This window comes from Gymnoscopelus microlampas (assembly GCF_963454915.1).
Source record: "Gymnoscopelus microlampas genome assembly, chromosome: 10".
Taxonomy (NCBI): domain Eukaryota; kingdom Metazoa; phylum Chordata; class Actinopteri; order Myctophiformes; family Myctophidae; genus Gymnoscopelus; species Gymnoscopelus microlampas.
The window spans coordinates 34432821-34451361 of record NC_139947.1 but is presented as its reverse complement, the minus strand read 5'-3'; the positions used below and the strand labels follow the sequence as shown (position 1 = coordinate 34451361).

At 41.7% G+C, this 18541-nt stretch overlaps 1 protein-coding gene and 1 long non-coding RNA gene across 3 annotated transcripts; one reads left to right on the top strand and one right to left on the bottom strand.

The window, feature by feature from the left end:
* The first annotated feature begins 744 nt into the window (after positions 1-744).
* Positions 745-18506, top strand: srpk1a (SRSF protein kinase 1a). 2 transcript variants are annotated; one of them, XM_084070441.1, is made up of 16 exons: positions 745-833; positions 1861-1915; positions 5819-5946; positions 6036-6144; positions 6297-6384; positions 6900-6987; positions 7520-7626; positions 8106-8271; positions 8902-8927; positions 9047-9272; positions 9615-10010; positions 10214-10314; positions 10885-10992; positions 11232-11301; positions 13783-13875; positions 16935-18506. In XM_084070441.1, the coding sequence occupies exons 1-16, from the start codon at positions 821-823 to the stop codon at positions 17117-17119; spliced, it is 1959 nt and encodes a 652-aa protein (XP_083926567.1). In that variant the 5' UTR covers positions 745-820; the 3' UTR covers positions 17120-18506. The 2 variants fall into 2 exon arrangements, with proteins under 2 accessions (XP_083926567.1, XP_083926566.1); XM_084070440.1 differs by lacking the exon at positions 13783-13875 and adding an exon at positions 14937-15029 and having other exon boundaries at positions 746-833.
* Positions 12085-13776, bottom strand: LOC311054465. Its single transcript, XR_014601729.1, has 2 exons — positions 13185-13776; positions 12085-13011 (listed from the first exon to the last, which is right to left on the bottom strand). It is a non-coding gene; the product is annotated as an uncharacterized lncRNA (long non-coding RNA).
* Positions 18507-18541: the final 35 nt, after the last annotated feature.

Below are 18541 nucleotides of genomic sequence, written 5' to 3'. Positions count from 1 at the left end.
TAAAGGTACTAATTTAGCAGAATGTCACATTTCACAAGTTTCCAAATGTATAAAAAATCTTTTGAAAATAGAAGATCTAGCGATCTTGTAGATCGGCTGTTTTCAAATAGCCTAAGTATGCATAGGGCTGAAGTTGTTAATGCATGTTTTGTAATGATAATCAAAATCTACAAAGTTTTCAAATAATTGTAGTTGAGTAAAAATTACAATATTTGCCTCTGAGAGGTACAAGCCTCTGAGAGAGTGTCTGAGAGGTATTTGCCTCTGAGAGAGTGTACAAATGGAACCAAATGGTAGTACTGGCTTTTTCTCACTTTTGTACACTCTCAGAGTTAAATTAACATTGATTTTACAATATGAATTGGGGTCCCAGAGATATACATGCCATTAAATGGTCCGTAGCCTAATGCATGTCATACTAGGGGTCCTTGAAATTAAAATGGTTGAAAATCACTGCTAGAGAGCCGTAAAAATCTTCTATTATGGGGGTCCCTGGCATATCTTTTCAAATGGGGGTCCGCGGGCTAGTAATAAGTGTCTATTTGGGGGTCCTTGGCACGAAAAAGTTTGAGAACCACTGCTTTACACCACTGCTTTAGACCCCCCCGCCAAAAAAACAACAAAAACAACAACATGAACATGTTTGACATTACATATTAACAGAACGGTCAGGCAGGTATATTGAAAAGCAAGGTAGCCCCCCCTCCCTCCTTGAGGCAAGCGAATGAAGAGAGAGACGCGCATGCGTGCTAGAAACATACGACCCAACATTGCTAGTAGTCAAGCTAACGGCTAGCTCCTGAACCCAGCCAGTACTACCATGGAGAGAAAAGGTAATCTTTATTACAGACACTTATCTAAACGTATCGTTACCGTGGTGCACCAGACAACACCATGAATGCTATGTGTTTGTTTTGAATGTAAAAAGAGTCGCGGTGGCACTGCTCTGGCTTTCCAGCTGGCGGCGGAATCGAACCGACAACGTCTGTCACGCACTGTTTGAGCTGAAGCTAACATTGGCGTCAATAGAAACAGGATTAGCCTGTTAGCCACGGTTGGCGTAATATGCAGCTGTAATTCGTGTGTGCAGAAACTATAAGTGACAGCGTGGTCGTTGCTTTATATGTTGACCAGTGTCTAGACGGTCCATTAGCTGTAATCTTGCCACGTACTAAATGTTAACCCTTTTTCTGAGAAAGGTTACCCTGAGGTAGCTATAGCTCAGCCAGTGTTGCCAGGTCTGCTTATTACAAGCGACTTTGGGCCTGTTTTTTCTCCAACGTTGCTTATATTGGTGGTTCCAGGTTTTTTGGGCTTGTTTCTAAAGTGTAATTGTTGCGTATTTGGGGCTTGTTTCCTAAATGTTGTTTGAGAACCAGTGGTTCAAGGACCCCCAAATGAATATGCATTTGTCCACCACCATGGACCCTCATCTGCAAATATTATGTGCCAAGGGAGCGGACCGTACCAGATTTGTGGTGTTAAAATATCCCACATTTTGTCACTTTTTCAAGATTGTTTTTTTCAAATTTCACGTTGTGAATTTGTAGATGATCGGCTATTTTCAAATAGCCAATGTCAGTGCTCGTGTGGCCTATTATAGTAGACGCTTCTTTTTGGCTTGTTTTCATAGACCTGGTTGCTTATTTCTCTCCCAAAATCTGGCAACACTGAAGCTAGCACATCTAGCTGCCTCTTCAGACAGACAAACCATAAACCGTTTGATAGATACAACAGTAACATTATATTTTACCTTTTTTATATAGCAAGTTTTTTTTTAAATCCATTGCAGACTGTCTGCATTGTGCATCGTGATGATCTAATCATTGTCAATTAAGTCAGTGTTTTTCTCTTTGACAGTGTTGGCACTCCAGGCGAGGAAGAAGAGGGCGAAAGCCAAGAAATCCAGCAAAAAGTGAGTTCGTTGTTATCGTTGCCCCCTCAGCTGTGGGTCGCACTTAGTTTAGACCAGGGGTCTTCAACGTTTTCAGGCCAAGGACCCCTTGGCTGAGAGCGAGATAAAGCACGGACCCCCATTATATATTGTATAGAATATATTTTTTCCCCTAGATTTCATAGGCAGCTTCATAGACTTGTTTCACAGCACCTTCATGTTGGATTCATGTTAATGTGTATTTCCAGACATTTAACCATGCACTTAAACAATACTTAGTATACCTGACCTTTCACTCTGTACTTAGCCTGCTCTTTTCCCCCCCTATACTAAACCACTCTGCCAAAAATAGCAGATCTACAAGCGCACGTTGTGTGCTTGTAGATCTGCTATTTTTGGCTAAAGTTCTCCTCAGAACAGGGATGCTTGGTTGAAGTGGTCAATGTAAAAATCACACAAAGATTTGGCGGACCCCCTCTAGTAACTCTGAGGACCCCCTAGGGGTCCCGGACCCCCTGTTGAAGACCTCTGGTTTAGACTGAATGCATGGCTGCACGTCACTGCAGGTGTCCAGAAAAGGACTGGACACACTGGCAGTCTGACATACACGTGCTGTCTGTCTGCCCAGTACACAAGTTGTGAGGTCAACGGCTGTGTGTGTAGTAAGATGTTATTTTAGTCTTGCATTGATTTGGCAACGCTAAAGGCTAGTTTGAGGGATGGGTGTTCTCTTCAAATTATACATATGAAAGGGAGTATAATGGCTGGTAGGCCATTGATATATATATATATTTAGAGGATGCACATATTCTACTCCCTTATTTTAAGGTAGGGTATAATGTGGGCTTGTCTTGGGTGCTATAAACCGCTGCATGTTGTGAAAACGGTTCACTAATGCTGGCACTTGGCATTGTTGTCAGAAGCTATGAAAATATTCATTTACTGCTACACCTACTGAAATGTCAATCATCAGCGCTCAATGTTTTGGTTTTACCTTTAACTTGATTCTACTATTCATGCTATCGCAGGCATCCTGCAGAGCATTACATAATATATACCCAGTGCTATATTTAAAACAAGAGAATGATGAAGCCTGCATCAGCCCACTGAAGCATGGCATTTCAATGAAAACAATATTACCATTGCAGATACATAAACCCTGATGATGTTAACCCGCCGTTGGTGAAACTGACATGGCCCCCCCCCCCCTAATTTTGTTTCATTAAGCATTCACAAGAAATGTGTTTATATAATGTTTTTAACGATAGCTTTGCATGTCATATCTCCTTTCCTACATGTACTCAAAGCTGTACATTCACTGGCAATGTTCCATATTGGCATAAAGTGGGAACAGGAGCTGGTCTTGATTTCCGTAAAACTTTCCATTAATCCCCCATTCTCAACCTAGTATAATTTGCGTAACACTTCACCTGCAGCTGAAGTGGGAATGAAAATGTCAGTTTTCATTCCCACTATACCATTGGTTCTCAAAGTGGGGTCCGGGGACCCCCAGGGGTACTTGAGGGGGTTCCAGGGGGTCCCCAGCTAGATGATGGACAGGAACCAAATGGACCCTTATGGGTCTGTAACCATTTGTACACTCTCAGAGTTAAATTAACATTGGTTTTACAATGTGAATTGGGGTCCCAGAGGTATAAATGCCATTAAATGGGGGTCCGTAGCCTAATGCATGTCAAACTGGGGGTCCTTGAAATTAAAATGGTTGAGAATCACTGCTAGAGTAGACTGAAAGAACGAGCCCAATCGATGGTCTTGAAGGGCGGAGCCAAACCCAGGCGCTGGATTCCAGCGCCTGGGTTTGGAGCACTCTGATCGGTTAGGAGATAACAAGGTCCTAAGACCAGCGTTCCTGCAAGGTTCTCCCAGGCTTTTTTTCTTTTGAAACAAAAAAAAAGGCATGGGTTTCCGAGGCTACTGCTAGAGAGCCGTAAAAACCTTCTCTTATTGGGGTCCCTGGCTTATCTTTTCAAATGGGGATCCGCGGGGTAATAAGTGTCAATTAGGGGGTCCTTGACATGAAAAAGTTTGAGAACCACTGCACTATACTATATGATGTTGAACATTTTGGAATATGCAATTAAAAAGTAAAAAAAGGGAAGATCTTTTCGATTTCAATTTTTTTACAGTCGAATTGACTTGATTGTCTCTAAATGGACAACATGGCAGTCTTTACAATCTTCACCAATAAGAACAAAACTACTTGCCAAGAATAATGCGGTATAACAAAGATTAGCTGAAAATTTTATTTTTTTACATGCACTACATTGCACCACAGTGCAACTTTCACACGTTATGGTTTTACAATGAAAAGATGCCAGTGCAATGAGCACCCGGTAGATACGCACCAGTTGTCACTGACAGTGGTATGTGCACTGACAGCCAGAAGGCTCCCAGTCATGACTTTGGAGTGAAAGGGCAATAGTGAATGAGATGTCACTGGAAATGCCATGTCTGTTGAATCCTCTTGCTTCATAGAAAGGACAGGAGCGTAAGGGCACTTGAGCAATATAGCTGAGGTGGGAATCGACATGGATATACATAGATACCTCATTCGGCGCTGCTGTTCATTGAAGCAGTGCATCATCATGGCCGCCATATTTTATTGAAGCAGGAGGAGTTATGATAAAGGACACCTGGTTAAATAAAATAAAAAGTTTTCGTCACCAAAACAGTTAACACCTTATCTTAAATAGATAGTAGTAGTTTTATAACAGTAATTGTTATAAAATAGAAAAAAGTTTTAGTCTCAGGTACTCATTACAACTCAGCCATATTCCTTGCAGTGGGTTTATGGCAAACTGCCCTACATAATATGCAGGTGGCGTTAGTCAATGAGGCGTCAACATGTTTAATTATGTCTATGGGAATTGAGCCTAGGACGTTGACATTATTAGCACATTTCATTAATTGATCCACAGGAGCACCACCTATACACCTCTTTTGTTTTGGTGTTAAAACAGTGCACAAGATATTTGTCTGAGATCCTGTGCACTAAGTGCATCTGGTATGGTTCAGTACTCATGTTGGCCAGAATGGACACAGTTGCGCTCATGTTGTACGCAGAGTAGGAGATGGAATGAGAAGGATGTGGGTGTGGTGACAGTATGTTGGGCCACAATCAGAAATCACTATTTGTCAGTTCTGGAGTAGAAGTAGAAAGTCACCACCACCCTGGTTGATGCAGTTAACTATTGTGGTGTGCTCATTTAACCCCATGAACCATAGCGTCCCTATTCAACGGCGAACATTTGGCAAAAAAGTTCACAACACATTGCAACACAATTGTGAGCTTGTAGATTGGCTATATTTGACAAAGATATTTAGTGTAGATTGGAGGGGGGGGGGGGACCTAGTAGTGATGTGCGGGCCGACCCATAGCGGACGGGTTATAGATTACGACCAATTATTGCGGGGCGGGCGAAGCGGGTCAACCCATGGAAGAAAAAAGAACACCAGAACACACCTTCTCGCTCTCTCTCTGTCTCGCTCTCTCTGTCCCCCTCTCTCTCTCCCCCTCCTTCTGTTCCCCTCTCTCTCTCTGGAAAGCAATTGAATGGACTTGTTTGTGTTTTTTTCTTTTTTTTTTGGCGGGGTGCGGGGCGGGCTGGGTCGTTTTATATTGATTTTTGCGGGACGGGTTGGGGCGGGTTGGGCTCCCGTGCAGGGCGGGTTATGAAAAAACCTGACCGGCGCATCACTAGGACCTAGTATAGACCCCGGGGGGACTCCAGACCATGGAGTATATAGGGTTGAAGTGGGTAAATGTCTACTTTACATAGATAGTAAATTTGTAACAACTAATACACAGAGTCAGAGCTACTTACAAATAGTCAGGAAAGTGTTCTCTGGCCTTGAGTCCTGATGAGTGCTCTGATTATTGGCATGGATGCGTTTGCCCTGCAGGCAGGCAGGCCATCCGAGAGCTCAGCCGCAACCACAGGCCCAGCCTGAGGCCTGGCCCCAGGAACCCGAGGAAGAGATCCTTGGCTCTGATGATGAGGAGCAGGAGGATCCTAACGACTACTGCAAGGGTGAGTGCCCTGTCTATCGGACTCTACCCTGGCTGTTCCTGTTGCTAGGCTGTAAATTCAATGATTGTCCTCTCTCTGTGTGTGTCTAGGTGGTTATCATCATGTGAAAATAGGAGACCTTTTCAATGGAAAATACCATGTGATACGGAAACTAGGCTGGGGGCACTTCTCCACAGTTTGGCTGGCCTGGGACATTCAGTAAGAGCAATTAACTACCCCCTCAGTTTTGTTCTTTTTTTCTCTTTGACTCCTGAAGTTTGTAAGGATACAAAGTTCTGCCAACTGACACAGTTATTGTTGTTTATGTTCAGCACTTCCTGTGTGAAAGTTAACATGCTTTGTGGTTACAGGGTGAAGCGGTTTGTTGCTATGAAGGTGGTAAAGAGTGCAGAGCACTATACAGAGACAGCGGTGGATGAGATTAAACTCCTTAGATCTGTGAGTAGCTCATGTACTGATTACTGGGCTCCGTTATTAATCTTTTCTTTCATGGGTAGTTGAATAAGAATCACCTTAATCAGCACAGTGATATTAGGAATTGAGTAGTTTGTCTTGCTTGATGATGCCACAGAAACACATTGACAATTTGATTTAATTTCATATTACCTAGTGATGTGTTGCAAATTCATGCAATAACAAGTGGACCTCTCATTTAGTGCCATTATACACATACACTAGACAGTGCAGTTTGTACATTCCCTCCACATACAGTAATCCTGCTATGTGTTCAAGCAGCATTATTGTACACTGTCATTGAAGCTGTTAGTGTACCTATGAGACTGGTCTACTGTCCCATGAGGAAGTGAAACCTGTGCACTCCCAAAACAATGCTCTGGAACATTAAATCATTGTGTATTGTCAGAATACTAATCTTACAGTCTGTTTTAAACCGTTTTATTAAGCTGCATTTGTTTTGTTTTGTGACTGTGTTTGCTGCATCTGTTTATGCTTAGGTAAGAAACTCGGACCCTGATGATCCCAAGAGAGAGATGGTGGTCCAGCTGCTAGATGACTTTAAGATCTCTGGTGTCAATGGAACTCGTATCCTTTTTAGCTCCCATTAACTCCTGGTGTGTTTGCAGTGACCCCATTGTTGTTTTTGCCCAAATGGAAGATGGGATTCCTGTGAAAAGAAATGGCAATGGATTGTTCTTCTCCTTGTCAAATTCATCTGGAAGCCAGCACACAAGTAACAGTGTAAAACAGCCCACCCATTAACCCGAGAGTGTGCGTGCGTACAGTATGTTCCGTTGGCGAGGAATACCTGCTGGAGAAATAGGACCACCACTGATCCAGCTTTCCCCAGAAAAAGACGAAAAAGCGAAAGATGTAGGGTGATACTTCCCAAGATCATTCAGTGTCCTCACACCTCCCTCCTAACATACTTTCTCTGTGTAATGTCACTTATTCTTGTGAAGGTGAAATAACTTTGGGGCCTAATGCAACATAAATATGTGTGGCCTAATTTACAACAAAACGCAGAGAAGGACACGCTGCAACAAGCTGCTAATGCATCCACAGTCTGGCTTCATTGCATTTGACACTTTTTGCCCCCTTGACTGCTGTGTGTCAGATGTGTGCATGGTGTTTGAAGTGCTGGGACATCACCTGCTGAAGTGGATCATCAAGTCCAACTACCAAGGCCTGCCTCTGCCTTGCGTTAAGAGTATTATACGCCAGGTAACCTGAAACCACACTTTTAAGTTCTCTGGGGCCAAACACAACACCTTGCTGACTCATCAACTGGTACACATTCAGATTTGGCTGGAGAAAAGCGTGCCCATTTATCATTATAATTAAATTGGCCTTTATTATTATAATTGCTTCATGTATTTTTGCTAGCATCTTTGGGCTTTTTTAATCTCACCTGCAGGAATAAGTAGTAGTCTTCCTCGTATTTCTTCTTTCTTCTTCTGTCATTTACTTGTATTGCTTTATGACTTTGCTTCTACTGTTTTATTACAGCTTTATGACTTTGCTTCTACTTTATGTTCTTTGCTGCTGATAAAAAGGCGGAGGCCGCACAGCTCGTAACCACAATGCAAAATTGATTTATTTAAAATGCAGAAACCAACGTTTTCCTAGGATCTTTGTCGCTATCATGATTATGAATGACTGAAATTCAACCTGGATCATTTCTGTTTGTGTGTTTTCTCCAGGTTCTCCAAGGCTTAGATTACCTACACACCAAGTGTCAGATCATTCACACAGACATCAAGCCAGAGAACATCCTAATGAGTGTTGATGACCCCTACATCAGGAAAGTAGCTGCAGAGGCTACAGAATGGCAGAAGGCTGGGGCACCCCCTCCCTCAGGATCAGCAAGTATGGGTCTCGGGATGTTGATACTTAACTAGTTAACTATAATCTTTTGCAGAATAAAAGCGCATATTGCAATAAAATTATGATCTGAATATATTTTAGCTTCCATCGATCAAAAATGGCATAGTTTGACTGCTGATTGATTGAATGAATGTTTTATTTCCGTGTCCGGACAATTTCTTGACCCATCCCACATGGGACTATCAGACACATCAATTTTAAAACTAAAACAAAATGACAAACATTCCAGTGTATACCCAACCAGCAACTCATAATACAGCCTGATTTGAAACCACATACAGTACATACATTCATATATACCTGCACATAGAATACATAAACATTTATGAAAATTCATCTATTATAAGTCACCCTTCTCCTCCTATCCCACGCTTTATAAAAATATTCTGAAAATGCAAAAATATGAAGAAAAATAAATTCAATTAAAGTAGCATTTAGATTTCAGTCTTTAATCTTATGATAAAGGTTAAGGATCAGTTAAGGAGAGTTGACTTTTGGTTAGAAAAATCAAAATTAGCATCCCTAATGGGATCTTCATGCTATTAAATTGTGTGCATATTTTATACACACGATGTGATCAAACTTTATACTAATTTGATGTTGTCATTTCAGTAAGTACAGCACCTGTGCCAAAACAAGTAAGTTCACTCCCTCTGTTATTGAATTAATAATACATCAGCTTTGCATGTTTACAGTTATGTACATTCCTACTAGTGACTTGGTTTCTAAGTGTTCCTGTCCTTGCATTCTGACGCAGACACACAAGATGTCCAAGAACAAGAAGAAAAAGCTAAAGAAGAAGCAGAAACGTCAGGCAGAGCTGCTGGATAAATGCATCATGGACCTGGAGGAGATGGAGAAGGCCCCGGAGATGCGAGAGGAAGAGGAAGATGAAGAGGAGGACCCGCAGTCTCCCAAGGCGCGGGCCTGTGCTCCCCTCAGACAGGTGTCCCTACAAGACATTGCACAAGACGAATTGGCTGGCAAGTTTGTCTTTTTGTAATTTCTGCTTTACTTGGTTAAGACAGTGAACAGAGAGACGGGAAACGCGGGAGAAAGGGGCGATGACATGCGTTAAAGTTCTTAGGGTTGTATTTGAACTGGGGTCAGCTGCGGGAAGGAATATAGCCATGACGACCGGGGCACCCTACAGACATACATTTCTAATATACATTTCTAATGCTGTTAATAGATGGATGGATGGATATTACACATGCATATATTTCGTCCCAATGCCGTTTGTGTAAAGTGCTATGTAAATAAATCGGCAACTGACTTGATTTGAATGAAGTGATCCTCAGTGCCACCCTGTGCAACACCCACAGAGTGCAGTAAAAATACAAATGCCATGCGGCTGGGACCAGAGGGGCTGTCAGAGGTGAACTGCAATGGCCTCTCCCATGTGGACGAGGGAGAGGAGAGGAAGGCCCAGTGGAGGGAGGAAGACCAGCACAATGGCAATGCAGAACCCACAGAAGAATGCTCCATGCAGGAGGGTCAATGCAATGAGTCCCCTCATTCCATTTGCAATGGCGTGGACTCTCCCGAGCTTGAGGACACTGAGACTGAAGGCAGGGGAGGTGTAGTCAGTGTGGTGACTGACAGCGGGTTTCCAGGTGGGCTGAAAGAGGGAGAGCTTGAGCAAAGTCCGTCTCCGGAGGAGAACGAGGCAGAGGAGAGGCCTAACAGTCGATATGATACCCAGGAAGGCCTCGGAAATGGTACCTGACCTTCTACTGTTAGACCTGCTAACGATTGAATTTATACGCTAGTTGTTGAGACTTAAAGGTCTTCGAGGGTTTTTAATCACCAAGTGAACTATAAAATATTGATGTTATAATGGAGTCCTCCGTTTTGTATATGTTTCAGTCTGTACTCATCTCTCTCTCTCTTTCTTTCTCTCTCACCTTGCCTGGTGGCACAGCCAAGCTCGGAGCAGGAGCCTTGCTCATCAACCCTCTTGAGCCGCTCAATGCAGACAAGATCAAGGTCAAGATTGCAGACCTTGGGAACGCCTGCTGGGTGGTGAGTTGGCTGCTAATGACCTGAGAGATAATTTCCTGATTAGAGACCTTCCTATTAGCAACACGTTCACTGTCTTTTACCTGCCTCAATAGATAGATACAGATGGGCCCTGCATCTCATGAGGTGTATTAATTAGCTCTTGAGTTGCACAGTTACTATGGGAGTATTGTGTATTGCAATTGAAGTTTGTGTAGTCACTGCTAACCTCTACACCCACCTGCTAGCACGTGTCTCCTCCGATACACATGAAGTTGGCAGCTGCTGTTTTTATGTTCATTTTGTGTTATATTTGAACATGCAAGGCGAGATTTTATGCTCGCTTGAGGTGTTTTTTTCCTTTTCTAAAATGAGTTAAAGCAGCACTATGTAAGCTAGCATATTATGTCCCACAACATTATAAAGTTAAAGTGTATATGATTAAGCAATAACAATCATCGTTCCATAAATGTATAGACTCAAGGGGTCCCTGCTAGGGCTGTCTACATGCAGCCGTTTTATTATGTTCAGCTGGTATCATTGTGGACAAAGGTTTGTGAGTGTTTTTACTTTTATTTTTTTTTGTGCCCACAGCACAAGCACTTTACAGAGGACATCCAGACGCGACAGTACCGCTCCTTAGAGGTGCTCATCGGCTCTGGATACAGCACACCTGCAGATATATGGAGCACTGCTTGCATGGTGAGCTTGGCATTCAATCTGCTCATTTGCATCACAATCAAACATTTTAGAAATGTTCCTATGGCTAATATTGTTCAGTATATTCTGAAATGTGTCAGGACTTGAGTGACACGAGGAGAGGGATACTGGTGATAGTAGAACTGTTTGTTTATGTGACTGCAGTAGCTATTGTTCCCAATGCGCACTGCAGTGTCTGTATCCGGTAATTATGTCCCTGTTTATCCCTGCTGTCTCCTCAGGCTTTTGAGCTGGCCACAGGGGACTACTTATTTGAACCGCATTCAGGAGAAGATTATTCCAGAGATGAAGGTACTGCTTCTGCTTTTCGTGTCCGCTCTCTCCATTTAAAATTGTCATCATTTGAACACTAGCTCTTCCTATTGTGTTTTTCTTATTGATGTGGAAAGATTACAGCGAAGAGCTATATTCACTTGTCAGTCACTTTTAACCATAATGCCTACTGTTAAATTCTCCATGGAAATCTTAATCCGTTTTCCCTTTCTAATTGACTGTCATTGCTATGTTGGTATTGTTTCAAAATCTTTTTAAATAGCCAATGCATAAATGTTTTGCAGTAGGCATGGCAGTTTATGTACTTGACAGCACATCACTGCACTGTGTTTGACAGTACAGTAATATGCTTCCTCTCACTTCCTTATTCCTTTTCACAATAACGCACATTTGAGGTACTCCATTACATTGATTTCAGATTTTGATTTGTAGTTATTTTTGTTTTAATAATGAGTTACTTCATTTAAAACGCAAGCCTAATCATGTAATGTGAAGTACCACCTCTATTCCTGTGTCTATTTCCCCTCTTAACACGTGGCGCCACATTTCTGTCACTGCTGAAGATGCGCTGCTGATCCACCTCCATCTCCCCCCTTCACTTTCTCTTCACCTCTTCTCATCCCCTTCACACTCCTGCACCTCCCCTGTGCTACTAGGCCTATCACAATTACTGCATGATCGCAATTAGTTTTAACTTAACTAACACATCAAATAGCGGCACTTTGTGATTTGCTATTTTTGAAATGGCACATATTGTTGCTATGCGACGTGTTGTGAGATTGTAGATTGGGTATTTTAGCATTTGTTTTGTTGATATGGTATTATGTCATATCTGCCCTGTGCAGTTTTTGTTTACGAAGCCTAAATGCCCAAAACACAATTAAATCATTAATCGTAATTATTAGGCTATTAGTTGTCAACTAAAAGTTCTTGATTGTGACAGCCCTACCTTCAACTGCCTCTGCTGCTGAGCTGTGATCTGTGTACAGACTTGATTGGGATGGGGCACGTCAGCCATCTGCTGAGATGTAGCCTTCAGCTAATTGGCACTCCTTGCACTTTCCACCCCTGTAGAAAGAGAGACTTTTTTTTCATGTATTATACTTGAACTCGTCACCTTTTTTTTGGTTTAATATTCTGCTGGTGGTTCTGCCGTAGCAGTACTGCAACTTAATTAGGTTACTGGCCTCTACCTTAACTCGGCAGGAGTCGGCACTATTAAATCTACCATCCTCTTTTTTAACGTCAGCATGACTTGGAATTTAGGGCTGTAGCTCTGAAATTATCTGTTATTTCCCAGTTACTGATTTCAACTCAGGAACCAAAAAAGATTATCATTGGACTTTTTTAAAACTTGTCAACTTGACTATGAATGCCCAACTACACTAGGCATTCTAAATGAAACATTTAAATACTGTAGATAATGTGTTTGACTAGATGCAAAAACTAATCACAGTAGAGCTCAACAGTGACCGGCCACTTTTTTTGAACGGTGCTAATGCCGTAAATGAATTTCCATGTATTCCATAGACGTTTCAGAAAATCCTTACAGTGATACAATCCCTTGATTGACTTGAATGCCTGAGGTGTGAGTGCGGACCGTGCTGCCATCTGAGGGGTTTCAAAGGGTGCTGTATTGCCCACGACACCTCCAGAGGGCTCGGCGGCAACACCTGGCGTCCCAGGTGCGCCCGCTCTGCTTTCAACCTTTCTGTGCAACTGGTTTTGCTTTAACCCATTAAGACCTGAGGCCGCTTAAAAAAAAAATCTAAATCCTAACAGTTCTTTGGAAAAAAATATTAAAAAAATAATTTTCACGATTTGAAAAAAATAGCAGATCTACAAGCTCATAGCTTGTATATCTGCTATTTTTGAATAGCCAAAGAAATCTAAAGTGACACAGATGCGTTCCAGGTCTTGTCTCTAGTCTAAATTGATTGCATACAGATGCGCGCTTGGCTTCTACTGGAGCATATTGCATTGTCTTGCAACAACGTCGCTCGTGATCAAGTCTATATTGGATTGTTACAACATTATAGCTGATAACAAACATTCCCTATGTAGAAAATAGATTTGGGATGTTTTTTATTTCGCCACATCACTGTTGAGCTCTATATCATGAACTGTGCATCCCTGACCGTCATTTAATTGTATGGCCCTCAAGGTGGTTTAACCCTTCTCATTTCCTTCACGTCAAATCTTTTGCATCTTATTGGCTTATGATATTGTCATGTATTAAAATACATAACTCAAGTGTAGCTGCGGCTGTCTGTGAAAACGCTGTGGTCTTCCCATACAATGCATGTCATACTAGGCTGTCATTCTCCATTTGTTAATGTGTTGTTCTACATGGCTCTGTTGTGCTCTCTCTCTCTTCTTCCACTTCTCATCCTTGCTCTCTTGCTTTCTCTGTTGTTTTTTCCATGCCGTTTCTATACCACTTAACCCCCTCCCTTTCTGTTCTGTTCTCATTCTACTCCTGATGTGCCTAATCTCCAGATCACCTTGCTCTCATTATTGAGTTGCTGGGTAAAATCCCACGCCACTATTCTCTGAGTGGGAAATTCTCACAGGAATACTTCGATAAGAGAGGTACGCCACCCTATGTGTGTGTGTGTGGCCTGCCCTGGGAACATTTGGGGAGAAGGCCAGGTAGGGATGGGTGAAGATCCCCTGACGGCACTCTTTACACCTGCCAAACTTGTTGGTGTGTGTTCAGGCATTACGACCAACAAATGTATTTTGCACTTTTTATTTGTAGGACATAAACAGAAAGCAATCTAAATGATAAATTGAATACATCAGCACAGTCCTTCATTTGTAGAAGGTACAGGTACACTGTAAAATCCTGAGTGTTATTTTAACTCTGAGCGTGTACAAATTTAACCAAATAGACTTGTAAGGGCCCATTTGGTTACATTTGTACACTGAGTTACAAATGGATAAATGAACACTGAGGTTTTTACTGTATAGTACTATGTGGTATTTTTCACCGGCGTACTGTTGTGTTGCAAGTTAACACACTGTATGATTCAACCACCTTGAATCACAAGATTGTAATGTGGAATATAATAGGCCGATCACCACTAGGCTGATCACATATTTAGAGGATATCTGCCATCCCTCTTCTCTCATAGTGGAGCTGCCTGGGACCATATTCCAGGCCATTTATTTTGTGAATAATTTTCCTGTGTGATAGGAGAGGAACATTTATCTCCCTCCCAGAGGATTATTGTTGTGGAAGCAGCAACCATTTAGCTCAGGACTTCTTAAGCTCTGGGCTGGACCTGAAATGCGTTGCAAGACTATTGTTGTTGCTCTCTGCAGGGTATGAAAACTAGTGTGTTTTGATAACGATGGCTCCCACGGCAGAACATAAACGATGCATCCTGGCTTGAACATTTTTAAGAACCCCCCCCCCCACAATTTAGTTTGAGATGCACAGGGAAGACCACTGTATCCACCATCTGGTGGCCTGATTCTTCTACACTAAAGTTTCCCCATGTGAGTGCTGTCATCCTGAACCCCCTCCTTCTTGGCCTCCTCCTACACACCCAGAGTGGGTCAGTGATTGACACACTGTCTGATGAATCTGTTGTTTGTCTCGTTTGTCTCTCTTGCCTTTTGTTGCCATATGCCGGGCGACTGTGTAGACCACATAGCGTTGATCATTGAGCTTCTGGGGAGTGTCCCTCGCAAACTCATTATGACGGGCAAATATTCCAAGGACTTTTTCACCAAGAAAGGTAAAAGGGGTTTTTGAAGTTTCATACATCATTAGTTGCTGCAGAAATATAATCGATCATGTCTATATTAATTATCAATATCTTATGTCTTTAACCCATACAATGTAGATGGCTTGGCTAGTATTGCCACACCTGTTAATATTTAAAGTGTTTCATACGTGCACATACCTGGATAACAACATGTAAGCGATACTGCATGATGATTTATACTGTTACTAATGGACGAGGTGGAGGTAAAGAACTCCTCTGCCAAGCCTTGGCGTGCATTATCATATTTATACCATGGCCACTTAAGCATCAGAAAAAAGAGACTGTTTATATGTGTTTACTTTGAGAGAAACCGCTAACAAGCTGTGTTTTAGTTACCACTTTGTTTAGTGTTTATTACTGTTATGGTTGCATGCAGTTTAATATATCAAGAGCACTGATTTAGATGAGTGATTAAATAGTTTGGACTATGTTGGATACGTCCCGATATCCATACAGAGGGGGGCCTTAAAACTACTTGAGGCCCTGAGGTTACGGACATATTGGAGACCCTCCACAAACTGAGGTCCTGCAAAACTATACACACAGTGACGGCACAAAGAATCAGTTCATGAAAGTAAAAATGACTTGTACTGGATAATTATGTTATGTTTCTTTATTTGATATGGACATCACAAATGACATTGGACGGAACCAGATGCATTGCTTACAGTGTATTCAACACCTGTCCACAGGAAGCTTTTCTAAAATACAGTAACACCTAAAACCCAATAGGTACAATTAACAGTACCCTGAGATACAAAACCACTCTCTGGACACAGTGTCCATTTGACATGACACTTTGAGAAGTATCTTTTATGTGGTTTATACTGCTGTTCGGAAGCAGAAAAGTCTTGAGCCCTGATTCTGGCAGGATTCCGGCCCAGTAAGCAAGCATGTACCTGTTGGTCTAAACTATTGCCCTAGAGTCAGTACTGAAGGGGTCTGACATGTCTTTTACCGGCGCTTCTCCTCCAGTTGTCTTCATCCCTCTTCCTCCGCAGCAGGGAAAATATATGATCTATTTTAATTTATAATATAAATTATATATAAATCAATGTTAAGCTCATGTCTCATGATCCTCGGAGGCCCAGGCCTTAAGCCTTGGTAAGCCTGTGCATTAAGGCGCCCGTGTCTGTACACCTGCTTGACTTTAAAATATGAGTAGTTTCTGTGGCCGTGGTATACATCTGGCTAACAGTGTGGTTTACATGTAGATGCTTAAATGGAGGTAATTAAATTACTTCACAGAATGCCCTTGCTGCTGAATGTTTGTTGATTATCAATGGGTGTACAACACTAACGCACACTAATGATCACAACTAATTATATAAATCCTGACTAATTGAGGCTATTGTCATGTAAACATCTTAGCCTGATTATCTTAATCGAAGTAAGGTCATAGTCAGCATAAACTGATAAAACATGTTGAATGCTTTTCAATCTTTTGGTTTATTTTTTGAAGGGCTATAATTTCCTAGTCCCCCCCCCCCCCCTTCCCAAATCTTTGCTTGTCCCAGAAAAGGTCAGGAGACAACCTACCTACACTCAGTGGTAGTGAATCACAAAGCTGCTTCCAGAATAGAAAATAATCATGCTAGTATGTATTAGAAAAAATATTGGATAACATTGTTCTGTTTAATTTGTCTAATCTCGAGACACATTGTGTCACGTCTCTGTGTAATTATCCCAATTATGAAATATCCCATGTAAACCCAGTTTGTTAGAACAATCTTTAGACCATGAATCCGTTTCATTAACCTGAATCAATAATTAGAGTATTGCTTTCATGCAAACATACCACATTGCCGGTGTTTTTTGCCACAATCGTACAGTAGTGATGCTGAGCAATGGGGTTGACTGCTGTTGTCCATGCAGGGGATCTGAAACACATCACGAAGCTGAAGCCCTGGGGGCTGCTCGAGGTGCTGGTCGACAAGTACGAGTGGCCGCGCGAAGAAGCGGAGTGCTTTGCAGATTTCCTGCTTCCCATGCTGGACCTCATCCCTGAGAAGAGAGCCACGGGAGCAGAGTGCCTACGTCACCCGTGGCTCACGTTCTAGTGCTACCTTCTGACCATTGCACTTCCTTTTCTTCCTTCCCTCCCTTTCTCTCTCTTTCTCTCTCTCACCCTCCCGCTCTCTCTTTCTCTCTTTCTCTCTCCAGAGACTGCAACAGATCACTTTCCAGTTTGGGCATATCTGATGAATATTTATTTCTCTTTTTTGTTTTTGTTTCATTGTTTCTTTTTTAATTTTATTTCTTACAATGTTCTTATCATTGAGGTAATTACTTCTATGTATGTTCGCTTTGTATTTGTTGGCTCCTCTCTCCCTTTCTCTGTCCCTTTTTTGTGCTGATGACGTTAAAGAGTCCAGTGGGGTTGTATTTCTTAGTTATACTGGCTCAAACTGCTGTGCTCCGTTCACTCACCTGTTCAAGCAACCCCCCCCCCCCCCCCCCCCATCTTTTTGTAATGCTAGCGACTCGTCCTTGTTTGGTTTCACTCCTGCACTAAACCCCAAACAAATCAAGGATATGTAGCATCTATTGCTGAGTTTTGTCTCCATTAAAAAGTCTTGATATCCACTTTCTTCCTCTTATAGACTTGATTAGTGCTGTGTTCTCTTTGTTTATAAATTGTTTTAGGTTATGTTACATCTCCCCAGGCATAATTTTTGTATTAGGGTAGTATTAGGAAGTTGCACATTGGGCTGGCAGATTTAGACTGGGTGTAGCAGTATGCACATTTCCTCAGTCAGAATCACATGATGTAATGGTTTACTATCACGACATCCAGAGCTCTCTGATGCATTAAGTCATGTAGACATAGTGGAAGTCATTGTCACCTGATATTTAGTACTATCAATCGGTTGTAAGAAAAGAGATCTTTCATTGTCATGGGAGGCTGGTATTCTCATACACTCACTGCGTTTCAGGAATATAATGTTTGGGAAGGTTTCAACAAGTTGTCATGTTAAGAAGCCCAATTTAAAGGGAAAAAAGTGAAAATAAACTGTGTCTGTATATACCTGTACCAAAGAGTTTGCCTTGTTATGTATATTACAGCTGTGTACAGTTTTTAACAAATCTTACAAATGTCTTAGCTAAGGTTATTTAGCTGGGTAGTGATGTTTTAATAAAGCATTTGGAGGAAGTGTGCAAGCTCATTTGTATGTATGGCCAACTGTTCAATACTTAAACCATATTGTTTCCATAGAAATAGTGAGCTCTGATATAATGGTGTCCTAAATTTATCATGTCAAATTGTGTGTATAGGCCAGGGTGTTATTAAATGTATGCTATTTGCATTACTGTCAAAGGTTAAGAGCATTTAGACTTGTAGAGATGCGTTAATTTACAGGACTTGTACCACACCAATACAATAAAACAGATGTTCATACTATGGAATGTACCACACAATAAAACAGACGTTCATACTATATGGAATGTTCGTGTTAGTCCAGCTCATTTATTTTTGTCAC